This window comes from Carassius carassius, chromosome 19, assembly GCF_963082965.1.
Source record: "Carassius carassius chromosome 19, fCarCar2.1, whole genome shotgun sequence".
NCBI lineage: Eukaryota > Metazoa > Chordata > Actinopteri > Cypriniformes > Cyprinidae > Carassius > Carassius carassius.
The window spans coordinates 5,489,986-5,509,420 of NC_081773.1; the positions used below are offsets into that span (position 1 = coordinate 5,489,986).

The following is a 19,435-nucleotide window of genomic DNA, read 5'->3' on the forward strand; positions in this document are numbered from 1 at the left end:
TCCTTATGTTACCAGTCAACAGCCGAAGCCAATTCTGACTTGTGTTTGGCACTTGGCAAGTGTTAATTTTGGCCCCTGATCTGCATGGAAGTGTTTAGCTGGATCATGGCATGACAAAAGGTTTTCCATGACTCATTCATGCATTCTTGAAATATGTTGTTGCGTTTTGCCTCTTCTGTTTGGCCTGTGGAGTTTTTAGGGGGAAAGAGCAGGGAGAAAGAAAAGCAGGGTCTGCACCCACATTAATTCCATGCCTCTGTCCCACATCCGCAGAGCCATGTGGAGGACATTTTGAGACCATGTTCTGCAGAATGTCATTATCTCGACAGCACTTCACTAAGATTATTTACAAATGCTTACGTCTCCACTGCAGCATACTTGCCAGTATAATAATTGTCAGCCACACCTGTAAACGCAGCGCTCTGGTTTCACTCCTCTTCTGAAGAGTTCCCTCCCTCCTGCAGTTTTTCGTAACTGAATATCCTCGCAGTATCCCACATAATTGTGTGGTTCTTTTTGCTGTTGCTTTCTTCTAGGAGGTTTGTGGGAACTGAAGATTTCTTTTGGCTTTAAGACAGAGGCGATCTGTTCACAAAGAGAAAGCCGAGAAATGTACATGGTCCCAAAACCAAGTGAACATCCTGTTGAAAGATCTGCTGCCGCACAATTAGAAAAGCCATGGAGGACTTGACTCACAACTGTTTTCAGTAGAGTTTGGCATTAGCATGTTGCTAAGCTAACAACTCAAAACTGAAATTCATAAAAAATAGCAAGTACGGAATAAAACAGTCAAATTCTTGGAACCGTTTTATTAAGTTTTTAGTTTTGTACCTCAGCTTGTCGCAAATTGTCGCTAATTCTGTGATTTGCTTCTCTGTGGAGGATACTTACAATGCTGTGTTAGAAGTTGATCAAAAGGAAGTACAGTTTATCATATGCCTGAGTAATCATTACAACAACCTTTTGGTTCCTTAACATTGAGGCTGTATCCAAAATCACTCCCCTATATACACTCACTCACTACTCCCTACATTACTCCACTAACACAGTCCACCGAATGAGGAAGTGACAACCAGTGAGCAAATTCAGACATCAAGGGCATGAGTAGTGCTGTGTTCGCCTTTTTCTAGCAAGACTATGGAATTTATTCATTGGTTGTACCCTCCTAATTGAGATGCATGATGGGGATGAGTGCACTTGACAATATCCACTATGGTTGCGGACATCACTACAAATGTGTCCCCTCAAATAGTGCACAGTATAAGGGTATGGGGTGATTTTGGACCAGGGCTGTTATTATAAACTAAAATTAAAACCATAAATAGCATTTTTGTTACTTTTAATTATTTATCTACTTATAATTATTTAATTTCAGGACCAGACATGATTTCTCATTTAGTTTGCCTTGAAGTGCTAAAATAACTAATGCTAAATAAACTAAAATAAATCAATAAAAATGAATAAAACTTTACAGACTAAATGAATGAATGAATGCATGTCTGAAAAATAAAATGAAAAATGTAAAAAAAAAAAAAAAGACTAAATAAAATTAAAAGCAAGTGAAAACACAATATAAAAATAAAATCTAAATTTAAAAATATATTATCAAAAACTATTAGGACATATCCCAATAGTCTACCTATAGTGCCATACTGTGCCTACTAATAAGGCTGCTTACTTGGTTTCAGAAACATAATCACTTTGCTCTTTGCTGTTTGTCACATTCTTTCAGAAGGTTTTGTAGAAACCAGTGCTTTTTATTTGATTTTAAGTCAAATTTGATCTGTTCGTGCTGTGAACACTGAGAAAGATACACAGTGTCAAATGAGCCTGCTGTCCAGACATTACAAATCATAGCTTCCATAAACTGCGGCCACTATAAAACTTCAATAATTCCTCCCCTATCCGAGTGCCGTAGGGAAGGAGCTTGTGCAGCGGGGCTGCAAACTGAAACAGACTGAGCCCATCTGGATTCATTAACAAAGAGAAATAGACGAAAAGAAAAAAAATGAAAGGGTTCCAGAGGAAAAGAAGCATTTCGAGACTGTATAATCACAATCAAGGAAAGCATGAACATTTGAAAGAACAACATGTTTTTTCCTGTGGTCTAATAAAATTAAAACACAGGCAAGTCAGATGCCTTCATGGCCTCCATGCTGCCTCGCAATTACAGAGCTGTAAAGTTGAAAAAGAACATGAGCGCCAGGCAGGAGGAGAGCGGGACCGGCTCTGACATGAATTAAAGTCACAGATTGTGACCATGTGAAGCGCCAGAGCAGAGAGAGACTTTGAGCTGCCTGTAGCACGCTTAGAGATGTGCAAAACTACATATTTTGTCAAAATAGTTCACTGGTAGGAGGGCTATGTAAATGACTAGACTGCTAATCTCAAGGATGCCCTGGGTAATTATGCTGGTTCACCGAACCTTGATCAAATGGCGGTGTTTGTATGAAAAACATCTAAGAGCACAACGGAGGAGTTTGGAGACACATTTGTAAAGTGTACCGTTAAGTTGTAGGACCATCAAAAACTGTATAAGGAACGAATGGCATAGTGGGGATGTAAAAAAAAATAAAGAGGGAAGGAAGGAAGAAAATACTAAACTAATTTAGGTTTATTTATTTATTTATTTATTTATTTATTTACACACTGGAATCTTAGGACCTCTAGAAAATAGAATAGAATAGAATAGAATAGAATAGAATAGAATAGAATAGAAGTATATAAATATATGAATTTCTATTCAGTAAGGACAGATGAAAAAGGAGAGTAAAGACATTTATAATGATACAAAATATTTTGTATTATTTATTATTACTTAATTATTATAATATACTTAAAAAAATAACAGCTAATAATAATAAGCAGCAGATTAGGATATTCAGCATATATATATTTCACAGTATTTTGGTTACTGGGTTTTGATCAAGTAAATGCAGATTGCTAAGAGATTCTTTCAAAAACATGTAAACAAACTTACCTACCTCATTTTTTAACAGTGTTATACCTGCTTTCATTATTTAGAAAGTGGGTTACTCTTTAATTGATTACTTCATAATTGGGAGTCCTTGGCATAAAAAAATTAATGAGCCGTGCAAGTTATTGACTTGACATGAAAGTGGCCACTGTTTGCAGGAACCATCCGTTGCCTGATTGCATCAATTTGTCTTTCAGTCCCAACTTTCCCAACTTTGAAACCGGCCCCCATTGGCGAGCAAACTCGATTAGGTCAACAGGAACCAGTTCACAGGAGGCAAATTGTTGAATGAAAATGTCAGCTGAACTTCCTGTGACCTTAGGCTTTATGTGCTTGTAATACCATCACAGCTATAGTGGAAACAGCTAATCCTCTTTTTTCCATTTTCTCTCTCTCTCTCTCTCTCTCTCTCTCTGCGCAGCTCCATCTGCAGTGACTGTCTTCAGGAAGGACCGAACATCCAGAAACAGCATCTCACTGTCATGGATGGAGCCAGAGAGGCCCAATGGGATCATTTTGGACTACGAAGTCAAATATTATGAGAAGGTAGGGCAGTCTAATTTTGATTCGCTGTGGGCATTCATTGCATTAACATTTTCATTTGAAGTCATCACTTTGTCCTTTTATTTGGCATCATTAGGAATCTTGGTCCAGAGCGAACATCTATATACCTGGGAGCATTTCAAGTCATTAGTCGATGTGGCTTAATTTGACTGTTGGAGGTGAAATAGATTCTGTCTGCTCTGCTGAGAGATGTTTACCTGAAATGAAAAGTTTAACCCGCTACTAATGTTCCCTTTATTTTTGCTTTTATTGAGCAAAACCTATTTCTGTTGGACAGATCTTTCAGCCACCTGAACAGAATGACGCTAGTGCTCATTTTTCATTTAACAATTAACAATATATATATATATATATTTATATACGCAGTGTTTGTAGGTATGTATGTGTGTGCATGTATATATATATATACACACACACACACACTCATCGGCCACATTATTGGGTATACCCGTTCAATTGCTTGGTAACACAAATTTCTAATCAGCCAATCACATGGCAGCAACTTACTGTAGTGCATTTAGGAATCTAGATGTGGTGAAGATGACTTGCTGAAATATGCCTTTTATTAATAAAATAGCGATAATGAATCCTGAATCACTACACTGCATTTCTCAGCAATGATGGGGTAAAATTGTTGATTTTAAAGTTAAAGTCGAGTTTGCATCACTGGATAGCTGTCAGTCATTTAACATTTCTATCGTAAAACAGTTGACTAATATTAAATGATTTGCAACTTCCATTTTACCTTGCTCTGGTTCAACATTAAGTTGATGATTTGTGCTGAAATGTGTGCTCTGCTTCTATGAACAGTAAAGCCCACCTACTTTGATTTGATTGGCCATCTCTAATTACTACAGATTGGCAATTTCTAATGATTGGGGTGGGGGAGATTTCTCCACCTCAGTGTTTATGAAGATTTTAAAATGCCTTTTCCCATCCAAACAGTTTGTGTAGCCAAGTAGTGGCAGTGTTTATTCACTCCATAGAATTTATGTATTTTGATGTTTTTTTACTGTGTACTTGAATAGTGCAGTCCTCAAACTTGATTGTTTAGACAACAGACAAATTGAACTACATTACTGTATATGTAGAACTTTTATTGAGATCATGGAATGCTCATGATTTCTTATAGATCCAGTTCCATATTCAGAATCAATGGACATGCAGATGGACTTTGGTTTTAATATCGTGCCTGATCATCTAGTTTTGTTTAGAGAGCTCTCTTTCGAGTCTGCCTTCTGCACAGATTTATGTCTTTCTGTGTAGGCAGTGCACAGGCAGTTTAGAGGAAACATTGCTTAGTACTCACTGACCAGGTCAGTTCATTTAAAGCCTTCTTAACAATCTGTGAAAGTGCCAGATGATCTCTGCTTTGGTCTTGCAACACTGGAGGCACTGATCTAAACACCACCTGCCCATTAAAGCTTGTGTGCTACAAGTCCATGCTCGCCCATCTAAAAAAACTCTTAAAATCTCTCCTTTCTATTCACGACCCAGTCCGGTCGGCCCCTCGGCTGCTTTCCTACAGATGCCGTATGATTAATGAGCCGTATAGGAATCAGGTCTTGATTGAGGGTCAGTATCGTTGTGCCACATCAGCGCTGCTCTTTTAGGGTCAGTTTTCAGAGGGCTCTTTCATGCTGTCAGATCCTGTGATGTCTTCTGCTCTAGGTGAAGTGGGTAACGTCTCCCTCGTTCTGAAGCAAGCACCAATCTGGGTTTGAAACTTAACTGGGCCCTGACAATGTGGGAGTCTCCTCTCCCGAACTGGCAGGGGATCTGAGGGTGTGAAAGAAAGCTCTAGAACAGTCTGCAGTGGCAATGGTCCAGAATTCTTCCCGCAGCAAAAACATTCCATAGCTTTAGTGGGTAAATGACTTGACTGTATGACCACACAGAGACGTGCAGATTGAAATTGTAGACCGTATTCGGTTGTCTCCAAAACATGGTTCATCTTCATCATGACAAAAAAGTTTTAAGTTCAAAACTGAAAGCTCATGCCAATGTTTTAGACCAGCTGTTTATTTTATCCTGTAATTTTCTATCCCCAAATACTATGGCTGACTGATACAGCTTAAAGAAATAGATAGATAGATAGATAGATAGATAGATAGATAGATAGATAGATAGATAGATAGATAGATAGATAGATAGATAGATAGATTAAAACAGTTTAAACTGATTCACACAAACTATTGACATGTTCTTTCTAAAACTTAATGGCAAAAATAATAATAATTTTAGTTTTATATTGCATCAAACTAATTGCTGAATACATTATTTCAAAAGTTCGGGGTTAGTAAAAAATAAAATTAAGCACACCAAGGCTGTATTTATTTGGTAAAAAAATGTACAAATAGTATTATACTGCAATGTTATTACAATTCAAAGTATATGTTGTCTATTTGAATATTTAAAAAAAAATTAATTTATTCCTGTGATCCAAAGCTGAATTTTTCAGCATCATTACTCCAGTCTTTTATTGTCATATGATCCTTCAGAAAATGTATAAATATCTAATATACTGATGTCTTATCATCAATAATGTTGAAAACCTTTTTTATGAAAACCTTTTTTATTACTTTTTGTAGAAAAGTTTAGGTTGATTTTATTTGGTAAAATAGAAAGTTCAAAAGAAATAGTCTTTAGTGTCACTTTTGATCAATTTCAAGGATCCTTACTGAATAAAATATTTTAAAACCTTACTGACCACAGACTTTTAAATGGTGCTAAACTGCAAATATTTAATATATCATCCAGCTGTAATGAGTTATCCTACAGTAAGCATTATCTGTTAAATAACTTTGACATTGCTCTTGAAGTTAACATTGATTGTGCCTCATATTTACCATATGAAGATTAGCACTGAACACAGCCATTATACAGCCTAAGCTTCTGCAGAATGAGCTAATAAGTTAACCATAGGATCACAGTAAAACGTTAAGCCTAAATGTTTCATCTGAATTGTTCTGAACGGGCAAACTTTATGAGTTGACCTTTTGAGGAAAGTGGCTCAACTCTCTTGAGCCGAGTTACACTCAGAATGTGAGAGTTCAAAATTTACATTCAGTCCAAATATGCTGATAGCGCTTTCCCATCTGCTGTCGAAAAAAGAAAATCGTTGGACCCTGCGCTTCCTTTGTGATGCGTCTTTCTGTGAGATCATTGAGGCCCAAATCTCCGCCAGTGGAAATGCTTTCACTTGACCGTAATCCCCTTATTTGCAAGCAAAAGGCAGCTCATTTTCACCCTCTGGCACAGGTACACTCGGGGGCTCCTGAAATCCTCCATGTCTCATTTGACCCTGGGTGGCACAGTGTTCCCTGTTCACAATGAAATCTAGTCCGTCTCTCCATTGATTCCTGTTAATTACACAACCTTGTGAGGCACTGCTTCATCAGGCATAGCTGGAGTCGCCCAAATCCTACACAAACGGTGCTGCCATGTGGAAAAGCCAGAGACACCCTCGGTAAGAACCTCGGTGCCCCTTGATCTAGGTTGGCAGAGGATAACATGCCACCTTCACCCTCACAAAACATATACACACACACACTGAGAAGGAAAGGGGGCCCCAAATCTTCTTACCGGATTCAATGACACACAGGCCGCAGACTGGAACATATAAACCTCATAAAAAGAGCCAGATCCGTTAAGTGACTTTTCAAAGAAAATGTGGCATCAACAGGCCAAGTTCAAAAACACCATGATGTTTACACTGCATAATGTTGTATAGCGCAAAATCAAACAAACTGCACTTAATGGATTTCCAAAAAGGCATCGAGATGCTCGGTAACCCAAGTGATGCTGCTCCTGTGAGAAAGCCTCATCCAATCCTGAGCTCCAAGAGATCCATGTTGCTTCACTTAAAGTAAATTTCTTTTTGATTACACGCCAGGGGGGAATGCTCTTTGTGTGTGTATATAAAATTAACAATGCTACGAAAGAGGAAAAAGCCTTACGATTCAAGCATCTCGAAATACTTGAGCGCTCTGGTTCGTGTTTCCTTGACGCTACAGCATCCCCATTGCGCTCGTCTTTTTGGCAACAATCTAAAATTGGCCTTATTGACGGATAGAGCTTTTTAATTTTCTGGAAATGGTGCTCATTTGAGATGATTTTTTCAGTTTATCTTATTGATCTCGGAGCGTATTCGAGAATGTTTATTTCTCCTACAGCTTGGATGGAAGAAATGCTTTGGAAAAGGCATTTTGTATTTACAGAATTTCTTCTTTAGTGGAGAGGAAGGCTGTAAGCCCAGATTGCAATATTTAGACTGTCAAAGTAGAACATGACAAGCATATTAAATTCCACCAATAGCGCACTTGTCGAAAAGTAACAATTGCACGCCTTGTCAAACCCCGGAGCTGGGAGGTGGCTGATGCAGACCTAGGACATATGGTAAGGATATAGTATTTTGCAGCGAAAATTTCAACACACCTGTATATGATTTCCAGCTGATCACATGATGTCGTGAGCAGTGAACAGTGACAACCTGGGAAAAGATTTATGACTCGAACAGAGACGCATACAATACGATGCGAGGTATTGGTTTCGTCTTCCACGGCAGAGCGAATTTATACATCCGAGGCCTCCTCAAACCATAAAACCTGATGCGCTCCATTTGTGGCTTTGCATCCAAAGTCTGGAGGTTTGAAATGGTTTCTGTGCTGCATTCAAGAAAGGGGTAGAAATGATTGTCGTCGGATCCAGATCAAATGTGATGTTTGCATTAGTCACTAGGTTTCCACTGGAGTCATGTGTTCGTTTCTTTCCATGATGGGTTTTGTCAGTTGACGTCCTACCGCATTTATAAAACTGCTACAGTAGATATACAGATCTACAGATTAAATCACTTTTTACAAACAGATGCTCGCTGGTGACACTTACAGGCTCTTTGGGCACCCCGGAAAAAGCAGTTTTGGATTAGTTTTTCATTTGAAAAGTGCTGCGAGAGGAGCGGAAAAACCCTGTTTCCAAAACATTGCTTCCAATTTAAGTTTCTAATGCTGTATTACAGAAACGTTCAATCTTAATTCTTGATTTAAGATTAAAAAAAAAGAAAAGAAATTCTGTTTAATCAGTGAAATGGCATTGGTTACTTTATAGATCAAATTCAGAGTTGATTCAGAAGTTTCTGTAATACAGCCTGGACAAAACTTCCAAAGCTCAGCTGCATTAACAGATGTAAGACCCAAAAGAGCATCTATAACTTAACGGGAAGCCCTGTTTTGCCATCATCACAGCACGTACTGGCTCTTTGTGAAAGGAGATGTGAATAAAAACCATGCAATGCTGATAAAATATGGCTTTTCATTTATTTTGAATGCTGTAAGTAACATGTTCAGTCTAAACCAGCGGTCTGGATTTGATTGTATGAGTCTGGTCAATATCAAATATTATTACTTATGTGGTGAAATGTGTATTTAAGCAGTAAAGACGCATATTGCATGTGCATGTTTGTTGCTTTTAATTTTGGCTTGTATATTCCACATTTTCCACAGGATTTAGCAAATGTTATATCCATTTGAGGTCACATATTCAACATTTGGGTATATTGATTTGGTCTACTGTTTAAAAAAAATAGTATAGTAGTTATTGTTTTGTAAAAATGCTACATACAAATTCTATCTAGTATGTTTATTACATTTTTTTTTATATTATCTAATTAGAATTCTATAATTGCTAATATACCAACATTCTAACATTAATCTCAATTTCTTTAAACAAGAAACACAAAGAACATGTACACTACATTTCTTAAGATCTGGATTTTTAAGATATTTTTAAAATATTTTTAAGGAAATCTCTTGTGCTCTGTAAGGCTGCATTAATTTGATGAAAAATACAATAAAAACTGTAATATTGTAAAATATTACTACAATTTAAAGTAGCTGTTCTAGTTTAGTATAACTTCAAATATGGCAAAGCTGAATCTCAGCTTCATTGCTCCAGTCTTCAGTGTCACAAAAATCATTCTAATATGCTGGTGTTGTTAAAATTTGTTCTGTGTTGTCATAGTTGTGATTTAATATTTTTGTGAAACCCGTAATACATTCTGTGATTAATAGAAAGTCCCAAAGAACAGTATTTATCTTTTATAATAATGTAAAATACTTTACTGACAATTTTTCTTCAATTTAATGTCCCCTTGTTGAATAAAAGTGTTTTTTTTTTTTCTAATAATTTTTTACCCCCTTTTTTTTCAAAGTTTAATCTGTTTTAATCTGAGTCATGCATGGCATGTTTTTTTTTTTCTGGAAATCCGGAAAAATACAAAACCAGTGTTTTAACATTTTGAAAGCGTTGTTTCTCGTGTACTTGCAGTCGCATCAGTACAGCATTGTTCTAAATGTGGCTGTGCTACATTGCTGTTTTATTTGTTTCTGATTAGTGGATAAGCAAAGGATATTCAAAGAAATCCAGCATATGTAACTGTACACTGCCTCTCTCATCTAGTGGCGTCCATACCATCGCCGCATCAAAAATCCTATTAGCATGTGTAGTCTAGACATGAAACCCAATAGAGCTTTAATCTGTTACGTGTTTGCCGACCCACGAAAAGATGCTCTCAAATCTCATTTGCCATTAATTACTTCAGCGTGGGGAAACTCAATATCTACAGTGTGGACAAGTGAGCTATTCTTAGAGGTCAACGATGGAGCAAAATGCAAATTAACTTTTGACGGTTTGCCATAACACTAGCTATGGCCGAAGACTGATAAGTTACATGGATGAATGTGCTGGATAATGCCGGCAAATGAGTGATCCCTCTGTTTGTGGGATGTTTTCCCCCGTTTCTGGACTCCTACAATAAACAACAGAAACCTCCCCTCTCTCTCATTCCACTCCTGCCTTTTTCCAGTCAGAGAAACATCTGGAAACAATGGTTTGAAAACAAAGACGCTCCATAAATCAGTTAGGTTTTTTCGCTTGTAGAGAGGATCAACGTACCACAGAAATCTTCAGGAAAGCCATAAAAATGTGAGGGGAAGGTGGCAGTATATTAAGATGAGCTGGCACTGTCCCAAGCAGCCTTACATGCTCCTGATGTGCATGAATTTTCATGTCCGGTGGGACGTCCCTCTCCTGTCCGCTCCAACAGTCACATGTCAGACAGACGGATGTCTCTGTGCGTCTCTAATGACATATGATTTACTTCAAATGTTCACTATTTCTCTTTAAGATTTTAAGATTCTCTTTAGGGTCCTTTTAGGTTGCTCTGAAGTCCTTTTAAGGCAATTCAGTCCCAGGAAGATGTAGATGGTAAACATGCATCTGCTGGAGCAGAACAAATAAATACAGTGTGTGTGAGACTTACTTTAAAAACATTTGAACAGTAGTGTACTTCAGATGGTTAATTAAAAATATGTTGTGAAAAACTCTCTGTGTTGATTTCTTGTATCCTTGTTCTTCTATATTTCCATGAAATGTTGCATCATAATAAGCATAAAATCATAAAAGATGTCTTTGACTCAGCATCAGTCTGATTTATTTATCTGGCATTGATATTGGAGGCAGAAGTTTATGTTGTGCTAAACTAACATTTCTCTTGTTTTCCTCTTATTGCTTTCTATCCTACAGCAGGAACAAGAGACCAGCTATACCATCCTGAGGTCAAAGGGCACAAACGTTACACTGAACGGACTAAAACCCGACACGATATACCTGCTTCAGATCAGAGCGCGCACCGCGGCCGGATACGGCGGTAGCAGTCGCAAGTTTGAGTTTGAGACCAGTCCGGACTGTAAGCATTTATATGCTTCCTTTCATTCTGTTCTCTATTTACAGTCACATTCTCTCACAGTCACAACACCAGATTCAATCCATTCATAGCTGTGCAGCTCAACGCACAATACAGACAAAGGCTCGCAATTCTCTTGCTTTCTGATCCAATACACTGTCATACAAGTCATTCATACAGTAAAATCACTTGGTTAAAACTATACATGCTGCATCTTTTGTCCCATGATGGCAGGTGTTGTCTGCAGCACTATTAAGCACTTAGACTGAGCATTTTGTAAACCCTATATTGTGTCGCAGCATTGCTGACGGCCTTTTTATCTAATGAAACATTTATAGGAAATCAATGCACACTCATGTAATGAAAAGATACTGTGAGTGGCTCTCCACAGGTTTCTGAACACGATCAGCGATCTATAGGCGCCTCTACATGTATAGCTGGTGTGAAATATACACCAAGGCACATGGAATTATGTTTCTCAGTCACCAGATTTTCCATAATGAAAGAAAATGTTTTATGAATAGGATAGTGTATAAATTGTGTAAAATATTCGTCTGTGGGAAATAATGGTCATCTAAATGATTGTTAAAAGTTTATTTCTCAACATTGATTTTTTTATTAAATCATCAAATGGCTTGATCATTGGCTTGGTTTTTCTAAAAAGCTACAGATCCAAAAAAAAAAATGAATCTCATCACTATAATCTGCTGTATTAATTTACAGTGGCGCACAGCCTCCTGCTGCTTCCATTTCCTCACAAAATGTGTTTTTCTTTGCCATCACTCAATATGTGTCAACACCATCTGATAGAAAATAACCCTGTGCTGTCATGTCACATATTTATGATAAATATTTAAAATCTAGCATTCAGCTTTGATTAAGAATGGATTGAAAATACAAGATTGTTTCAAACTTACTGTCAACTCCATCTACTGAAGAAAAACAAGATGAACTTTTCACATCACACGTGTATTTAAAAGCAGCACCAATCACATTTTTCTGGCGTTTTAACTACAAATGGGAAATACTTATAATGTGGGAAAATATCCTAAATGTTTTTGAGTTGACATATTGTTGAGACAGAAAATATGCCTACAATTATTTATAATTTAAATTTAAATTCACTATAAAAATCAGTCTTTGTGACCCTGTCAGACTCTTAGTGGGTGAAATATAAAACAACTAAAAGGAACTTCAGGACCCTAGTTAAAAAGAAATACGCTTTAAATTAAATGCTGGATTAGCAGACCCTTAAAGTGCTTTTATTTTATACATATTTATATGTAATTTCATAATTACTTGTCTTAAATATACAGTTTTAGTGTACTGCTTAATGTACTGACAAGTTCAACTAATTATATACGTAAAAGCTTTGTTCGTCATTGGAACAAAATGTAGGATATTTTGGATAAAAACTGCGAGGTTTATGACTGACTGCCAAGTAAGTTATACTGTCAAGGTTCAGAAAAGTATGAAAAGCATTGTCAGAATAGTCCATCTGCCATCAATTCAACTGTTGCGTTATGAAGTGACACGAATACTTTTTATACGTGAATAAAGCTAAAATAAAAACTTTATTCAACAACTCATTTGTCTCTCCACATCACTCAAACTGCCTACACTCTTCTGTGTCAGCCGCGCCACAAGGATGCGCTGTTTTCTTTCACATGAAAGCATAAATACAAATAGAAACAGCGCACCCTTGTGGCGCGGCTGACACAGAAGAGTGTAGGCAGTTTGAGTGATGTGGAGAGACAGAGGAGACTGTTGACAAAGGAATTGTTGAATAAAGTTGTTATTTTTGTTTTATTCGCATACATTCTCTTCGCTTCATAACATTACGGTTGAACCGACTGATGGCAGATGGACTATTCTGACGATGCTTTTAATACTTTTTTTTGGACCTTGACAGTGTAATTTTCTTGGCATTCTATGGGACAGTCATAAGCCTCCCGGTTTCCATCCAAAATATCTTAAATTGTGTTCTGAAGACGAACGAAGCTTTTACGGGTTTGGAACAACATGGGGGTAAGTGATTAATGACAAAATTTTCATGTCAGGGTGGAGTATCCCTTTAAGTAAAACATCAAACATTTTAATTGTTTACATTTACAAAGGGCACTGTTCAAAAGTGTATTTAAGTGTGTTAAGAAACATATTTATGAAGGCCTACTCTCTTTAAGTACACTTAAGTGACCTTTTATTTCATTGATTTAATATTATCTGCAAACATGTTTATTTTGAATAAACTACAAGTGCACATTCAAGAAAAAAAATGTCTATTTCTCTCTCTGTCTCTCTCGGCAGCCTTTTCCATCTCCAGTGAGAACAGTCAGGTAGTGCTGATCGCTGTCTCCTCCGCCGTGGCCATCATCCTCCTCACTGTAGTGCTCTACATTGTGATAAGCAGGTCTGTCTGTCAGTCAAAGCGCAGTCACACAGAGGTTTAAGTGTGCCCATCTTGAAGCTGTCACTTTGCTGTCTCAAGTCTCTCCGCAGGACCCTTGATCTCCCACCCTTCAGATATGAAGTATGAAAATGTGTGCCCCTTCATGTCTGCTGCCTATATATAGTCGTAGACGATTCACTTGGCAGAAGCAGTGTTATTTTTCCTGCCGAATGTAACGGGCACCGTTAGTCGAATGTCGTGTCATGCAGAGGGGCTGATTTTGGCAGTCAGTACCATTGAAAGAGTTCTGAATCTATGGCTTTTTATAAGACCCCAGAACACTGTCATGCCTTATAGAAAAGCAAAACAGTCAAGTTGTTCCTGGCTCTGACTTTTGTCTGTTCAGGTTTTAGTCGCTTCGTACATCGTTTAGAGAAGAAAAATGATCCAATTAAAGCCATTTAGAATAATTAACGCTTTTCATCACTTTACTTGACAGGTTTTGTAGATATAGCAAGTCCAAACATCCAGATGAGAAGAGGCTGCCCTTTGGCAACGGCCACTGTGAGTATATTTACACCTCAATAATTCTCAATAAGTCTTGCAAGTATTCAGGTTCTTTCCAGGTGTTTAATACCCATTCCTTACAAATAGTAAAAATGAAAACAAAGTTTTGCTCTAGTATTTATTTTTAAATGTCAGACAGCCCACAAGAAGCCAATAACGGAGGAGGTTTTTATAATATCCCTTCTGCTCCCGAGCTACAGCAAGCCAATTGTCTGTAAGCTGCCATTTTTCACACTGGCAGAGGTATTAGGAAGGAAATTTAATGGAGGCCCACACAATTTCTCTTAGATTAACCTGCATGAGGTGTCCTGTAGGACTATAGCTTAGCTAACTGATTAGGTCATCCATAATAGACCTATCCATCTTCAAACCCAGCAAATTGCATTTCTTGACACCCTTAGCTTCCTATCGTAAAGATTCAAATCAACAACCTCTGTGATGGAATATGGTTTTTTTTTCCTCTAGACCTCCCAAGCACAGCAAATGCTGCTCACAAGCAACAGTATTTTTACACTGCAACTTTTTTTAGTTTTTTTTTTTTTTGCAAGATAGCACTGTATTACCAGTCCTCACGCATTCTAATTAGAGTTTTTTTTCTAACATTTTGTCAACTTCACTTCTGCTTTCTTTTACCTGTGAATTTTGCTGAGCAACGTTACATGTGATCGATCTCTGGCATGCTGACTGTACTTTTGGTTTTATGGCTTTTAAACTGTTAAGGAAATTTTATAGCAAATCTGAAAATCTGCCATTACACTGACCGAATGCTCAACATTCAGAATAATGAATTCTGATTGGTCTTCTTTTCTGAATCTATTCACATACCAAACTCTTATCGATTTGTTGTTTTATTCTTGCACCTATTCAAGAGTGAAACAGTCGGGTTCCAGAAATAAAAATGCCTTTCATATTCTCCACAGGGAAGGTGATTTTTAATGATAAACTTCATTTTTAATGAACCTAATGATAAACCTACTGTGGAGCAGAAAGGTTGTAAATCAATACACTTTTAGTGAAGCCATTAGTTCACATTATATCAATTGTAGTTTTTCACCAGGGTTTACACAGTTAAACACATTACCCATGATGCTATAAAAAAATCCACCAATCAGAGAGTTATAGCGTGCAAATTGCACCAAATTAAACTTGAGCTCCGCCCACTCCCATGAAGCACCACAAATGACATAATCAAGTTGTTTTCCCCATGCCCTCAAAAACACTTACATACTTGAGTATATATATGCATGTTTTGCTATTAACCCACAAAATTCCCGGCTTCATAAGCACTGGTTTTTCCTTCAGTCTAGTTTATTTTGTTTTGATTTTCAGTGCGACTGCCTGGCATCAAGACCTACGTGGACCCGCACACTTACGAAGACCCGAGTCAAGCCGTGCACGAATTCGCCAAGGAACTGGAAGCATCCTGTATCGCCATCGACAAAGTGGTTGGGGCAGGTATGTGGCATCATCCTCACTCTCTGGTGCAATGAAACAAAGTTACCTGCCCTGGACCAAAATACACTTGTAACAAACATGGCAGGTGGTGTAAATGAGAATCATTTAGCACCGCAGCTGGAGGTGTGTGGCTTTGAAATGGGGAAAGGGTCCCTCCCAGTGCTCATCCTCACTGCCTCAATGCCTTTAATAGACTGCCTGCTGCCAGAGCAGAGGAGCATGGGTAAGCAGAGCACACCTCCGGCTGGGATATTATATTTCACCCCCCACAGCTCTCTCTCCCTCTCTATCTCTCTCTCTTTCTCTCCCCGCATCCCTGATGTCTTAAACAGCCAAGCACATATAAAGATAATGCCTTATGATTCATGGCTCTGTAGACAATGCAGCAAATAAAGGAACTGTTCACTTTTGATGTACCACCATAAAAGTCGGCATACAAACATCAGGGCTCACACACTGCAAATAAGCACATTCCCTGCTTTGGATGTCACTTCTTTTGTAAATCTGCATTTTACGGCTTTCTTACACTTTGGCAAGCGATGCAAAAGAACAAAAAGGGGGTTGTTTTTTTATATAGTTTGGAAAATGATCTTTTAGCGTGGGTTCGGTAGACCTTCATTTGTCTGCATAGCTTATCAGAGCGATCACTGCTGAGGATTAGGCCAGGTTGATATTTAAGATGGTCAACATCATCTGAACACTGGCCAAGTCCAGCATGGCGGCTGTTTAGACAGCTTGCAATTATTCCAGCTAACTTTTTCCAGACAGCAAGCCTGGATTTCACCCATCTCTCTAAACTTGCATGGGAAATAAAGTAATTGCACGTTGAATTACGCAAACAGGACACGGCCCTGGCTTGGATGTTTGGGTGGTGATATCATCTGTGCCCAAATGTCCATCCAAGTCTCTGTCAGCATCGTCCATAGTGGAGATCTGATCTCCTGCTGAGCTGTTTGATGTGTGCTCTTACACCTGCGCACATGCCCTAGAACTCAGTTTAAGACTCGGATTCATTCACCATGATGCTGTGATTCACCTTTCGTTAGGCTCCGCATTTAAATGTTTCTGACCCGTCCTACCTGTCCATTTATTATTATTTTTTAACATTTTATCAGATAAGCCGATGCTCTTTTCTAATGTACACTAATGTTCAAATATTTCTGGTTAGTAAGATTTTGTAAGATTTTTTTTTTTTTATTCTCTCATGCTCACCAATCACTCATTATCATGAGTGAACATATTATGATAATATTAAAGAGCTAATTTGATTATATTTTAATATGCAATTTATTCCTGTGATACAAAGCTGAATTTTCAGCATCATTACTCCAGTCTTCAGTGTCCTTCAGAAATCATGCTAATATGCTGATTTGCTGCTCAAGAAACATTTCTTAAATTTATCAATGTTGAAATTAGTTGTGCTGACTAATATTTTTTTTTCTTTAGAATTATTTGCTCAATAGAAAGTTTTATTTAACATTATAAATGTCTTTACTGTATTTTTTTAATCAATTTAATGCATATTTGGTGTAATAATAATAATAATAAAATTGTACTGATTAAAAATATTTGAAATGCAGTGTAGGTCCAAAATTAAAATCCAACATACAATAAACTGTTGTTGCTATGTGGGTTAAAATACAGTAACAAAAAGTTACCCAGAGCACATTTTACCAAAAATATTCACAGAAAACTTTAGTTAATTCCTATTGGATACTTTAACCAATCTTTCCACAGACGCTTATGTTGTGTTTCTTAGACAAAGCTAGATGTAATTCTTAAATCTTACAACTCCAGTGAGGAGAGGTCATTAACATGGATACAGTTTAATTAAAAAAGAAATCAGTGGTTCCCATGTCAGCCTTCACTTTCTCTAAAATAAGCGTCTCTCACCAGGGGAGTTTGGAGAGGTGTGCAGCGGCCGACTGAAGCTGCCGTCTAAGAAGGAGATCTGTGTGGCCATCAAGACGCTCAAAGCCGGGTACACAGAGAAGCAAAGGCGGGGCTTCCTCAGTGAAGCGAGCATCATGGGACAGTTCGACCACCCCAACATCATCAGGTTGGAGGGTGTAGTCACACGCAGTAAGTTACACACCTATTTAAAATTGACTTCTGATACCATTTTATTATCCCACATTAAAAGGAGAAAGATGAATGATTTGGGTTTTTTGTTGCATCTGTATGAAAAGCATACAGTGAGTTGAGTCTGTTTAGAAGATTCATCTATCATGTTAAGATTTGTTAGGTCAGAGCTCACCCGTTTGGGAGTATCTCGTACAAAACATTAGCTGTTTCCAGTTATGGAATATTAGTGGATGTCATGAAGTTGGCAAATCTTCTATACGGAAAGCCACTGTTGTATTGACCTCTTTCTTGTAACGTTGGGCCAATATCCAGCGCGAGAGACAATTCACACAGGGCTGTAAATCACGTATGCTTGTAAATCTCCCTAGATCAGTCTCTATTATGTAGAATGATCAAAGCAAAATTCTTTAATCCATTGCACAATCCTCCTCAAGGGCTCCGTGGGGCTGTTTTTCATAATGATTTAGGCAAAAAATATATTTTTAAAAATGTTCACACTTTACCTTATCTGACTTTAAACAGACTGCTAGTATCAAGGCTCTGGTATATTTCATTTCGCACATTTTGTTCTGTTTCGTGCAGCGCCTTGAAAGTACAGTCCACTCCACTGATGTTGAGCACAGATGGACGTGTTCAGTGTATGCACATTACCAACTGGACCCAATGTATCTGATATTTGAATGTTCAACCGCTTGCACATGCACACAGAAATCTGGCTTTTGAACGATTGAACAGTCAAATATAAAATATGCTCAAATGCCTTTTGAAATCCATACAGTACTGGCCAACAGTTTGGAATAATTCTGTTTTGTATTGCTTATATATTGTGAAAGATGTTTTTGAATTTGTTTGATCAAAAGTAAAAAAAGAAAGAAAAAAAAACTGGAATATTAATACAGTTTAAAAGGATTGCTTTCATTTTACAATGTAGCCTTATTTATTCCTGTGAGGCAAAGCTGAATTTTCAGCATCAATACTTCAGTCATGTGTCATGAATCTTCAGAAATCATTCTAATGTTCTCAGTATTGATAAATAAATACAGCCTTGTTGAGCATAGGAGACAATGTTTTACAAACATTAAAAAAAAAAATCTTAATTATTCCAAACTTTTGACCAGTGGTGTATTGTTCAAAAGCATATGTTGAGGTTAATGATACAATAACACAGCATATTATTTAAAAAATAACTTTGCATATTTAAATATAAAAATTAACTATTATGCTATTATTAGATGGACTAAAAAAAAATAAAAAATCATTTTTAAAAAAATAGCCACGGTCCCCCAAACTGCAAAAAAATATGAATTAAAATAAAATAATGATATCAAAATGTGCAATAAATAAATGTTTTATATTTTTTGCAAATTGGGACAGTGTGCAGGCTTTTCCTTTTTCAAAATAAAGATTTAAAATGTAAAGAAATAAAGAAAGAAAGAAAGAAAGAAAGAAAGAAAGAAAGAAAGAAAGAAAGAAAGAAAGAAAGAAAGAAAGAAAGAAAGAAAAAGAAACAAAGAGTTTTAATTATTATTATTTTTATTTTTTTTTACTTAAATGGTGTGATTCATTGAGGCTTTAATACATCTTCACATTTTTACTAAGTAGTGAAAAACATTGTGTTGCTGGCCAAGTTTTGCTTCATTCTGCTTTAAGTAGAATT

At 37.1% G+C, this 19,435-nt stretch overlaps 1 protein-coding gene across 2 annotated transcripts in view; it reads left to right on the top strand.

Moving 5' to 3' along the window:
* Positions 1–19,435, top strand: part of LOC132094922 (ephrin type-A receptor 3-like) — a 119,970-nt gene that overhangs the window by 74,246 nt on the left and 26,289 nt on the right. For both annotated transcript variants that reach the window (XM_059499591.1, XM_059499590.1), the window contains exons 6-11: positions 3,399–3,523; positions 11,123–11,285; positions 13,590–13,692; positions 14,171–14,235; positions 15,568–15,693; positions 17,590–17,775. In XM_059499591.1, the coding sequence (XP_059355574.1) occupies positions 3,399–3,523; positions 11,123–11,285; positions 13,590–13,692; positions 14,171–14,235; positions 15,568–15,693; positions 17,590–17,775 (768 nt within the window). The remainder of the gene's footprint in view (positions 1–3,398; positions 3,524–11,122; positions 11,286–13,589; positions 13,693–14,170; positions 14,236–15,567; positions 15,694–17,589; positions 17,776–19,435) is intronic.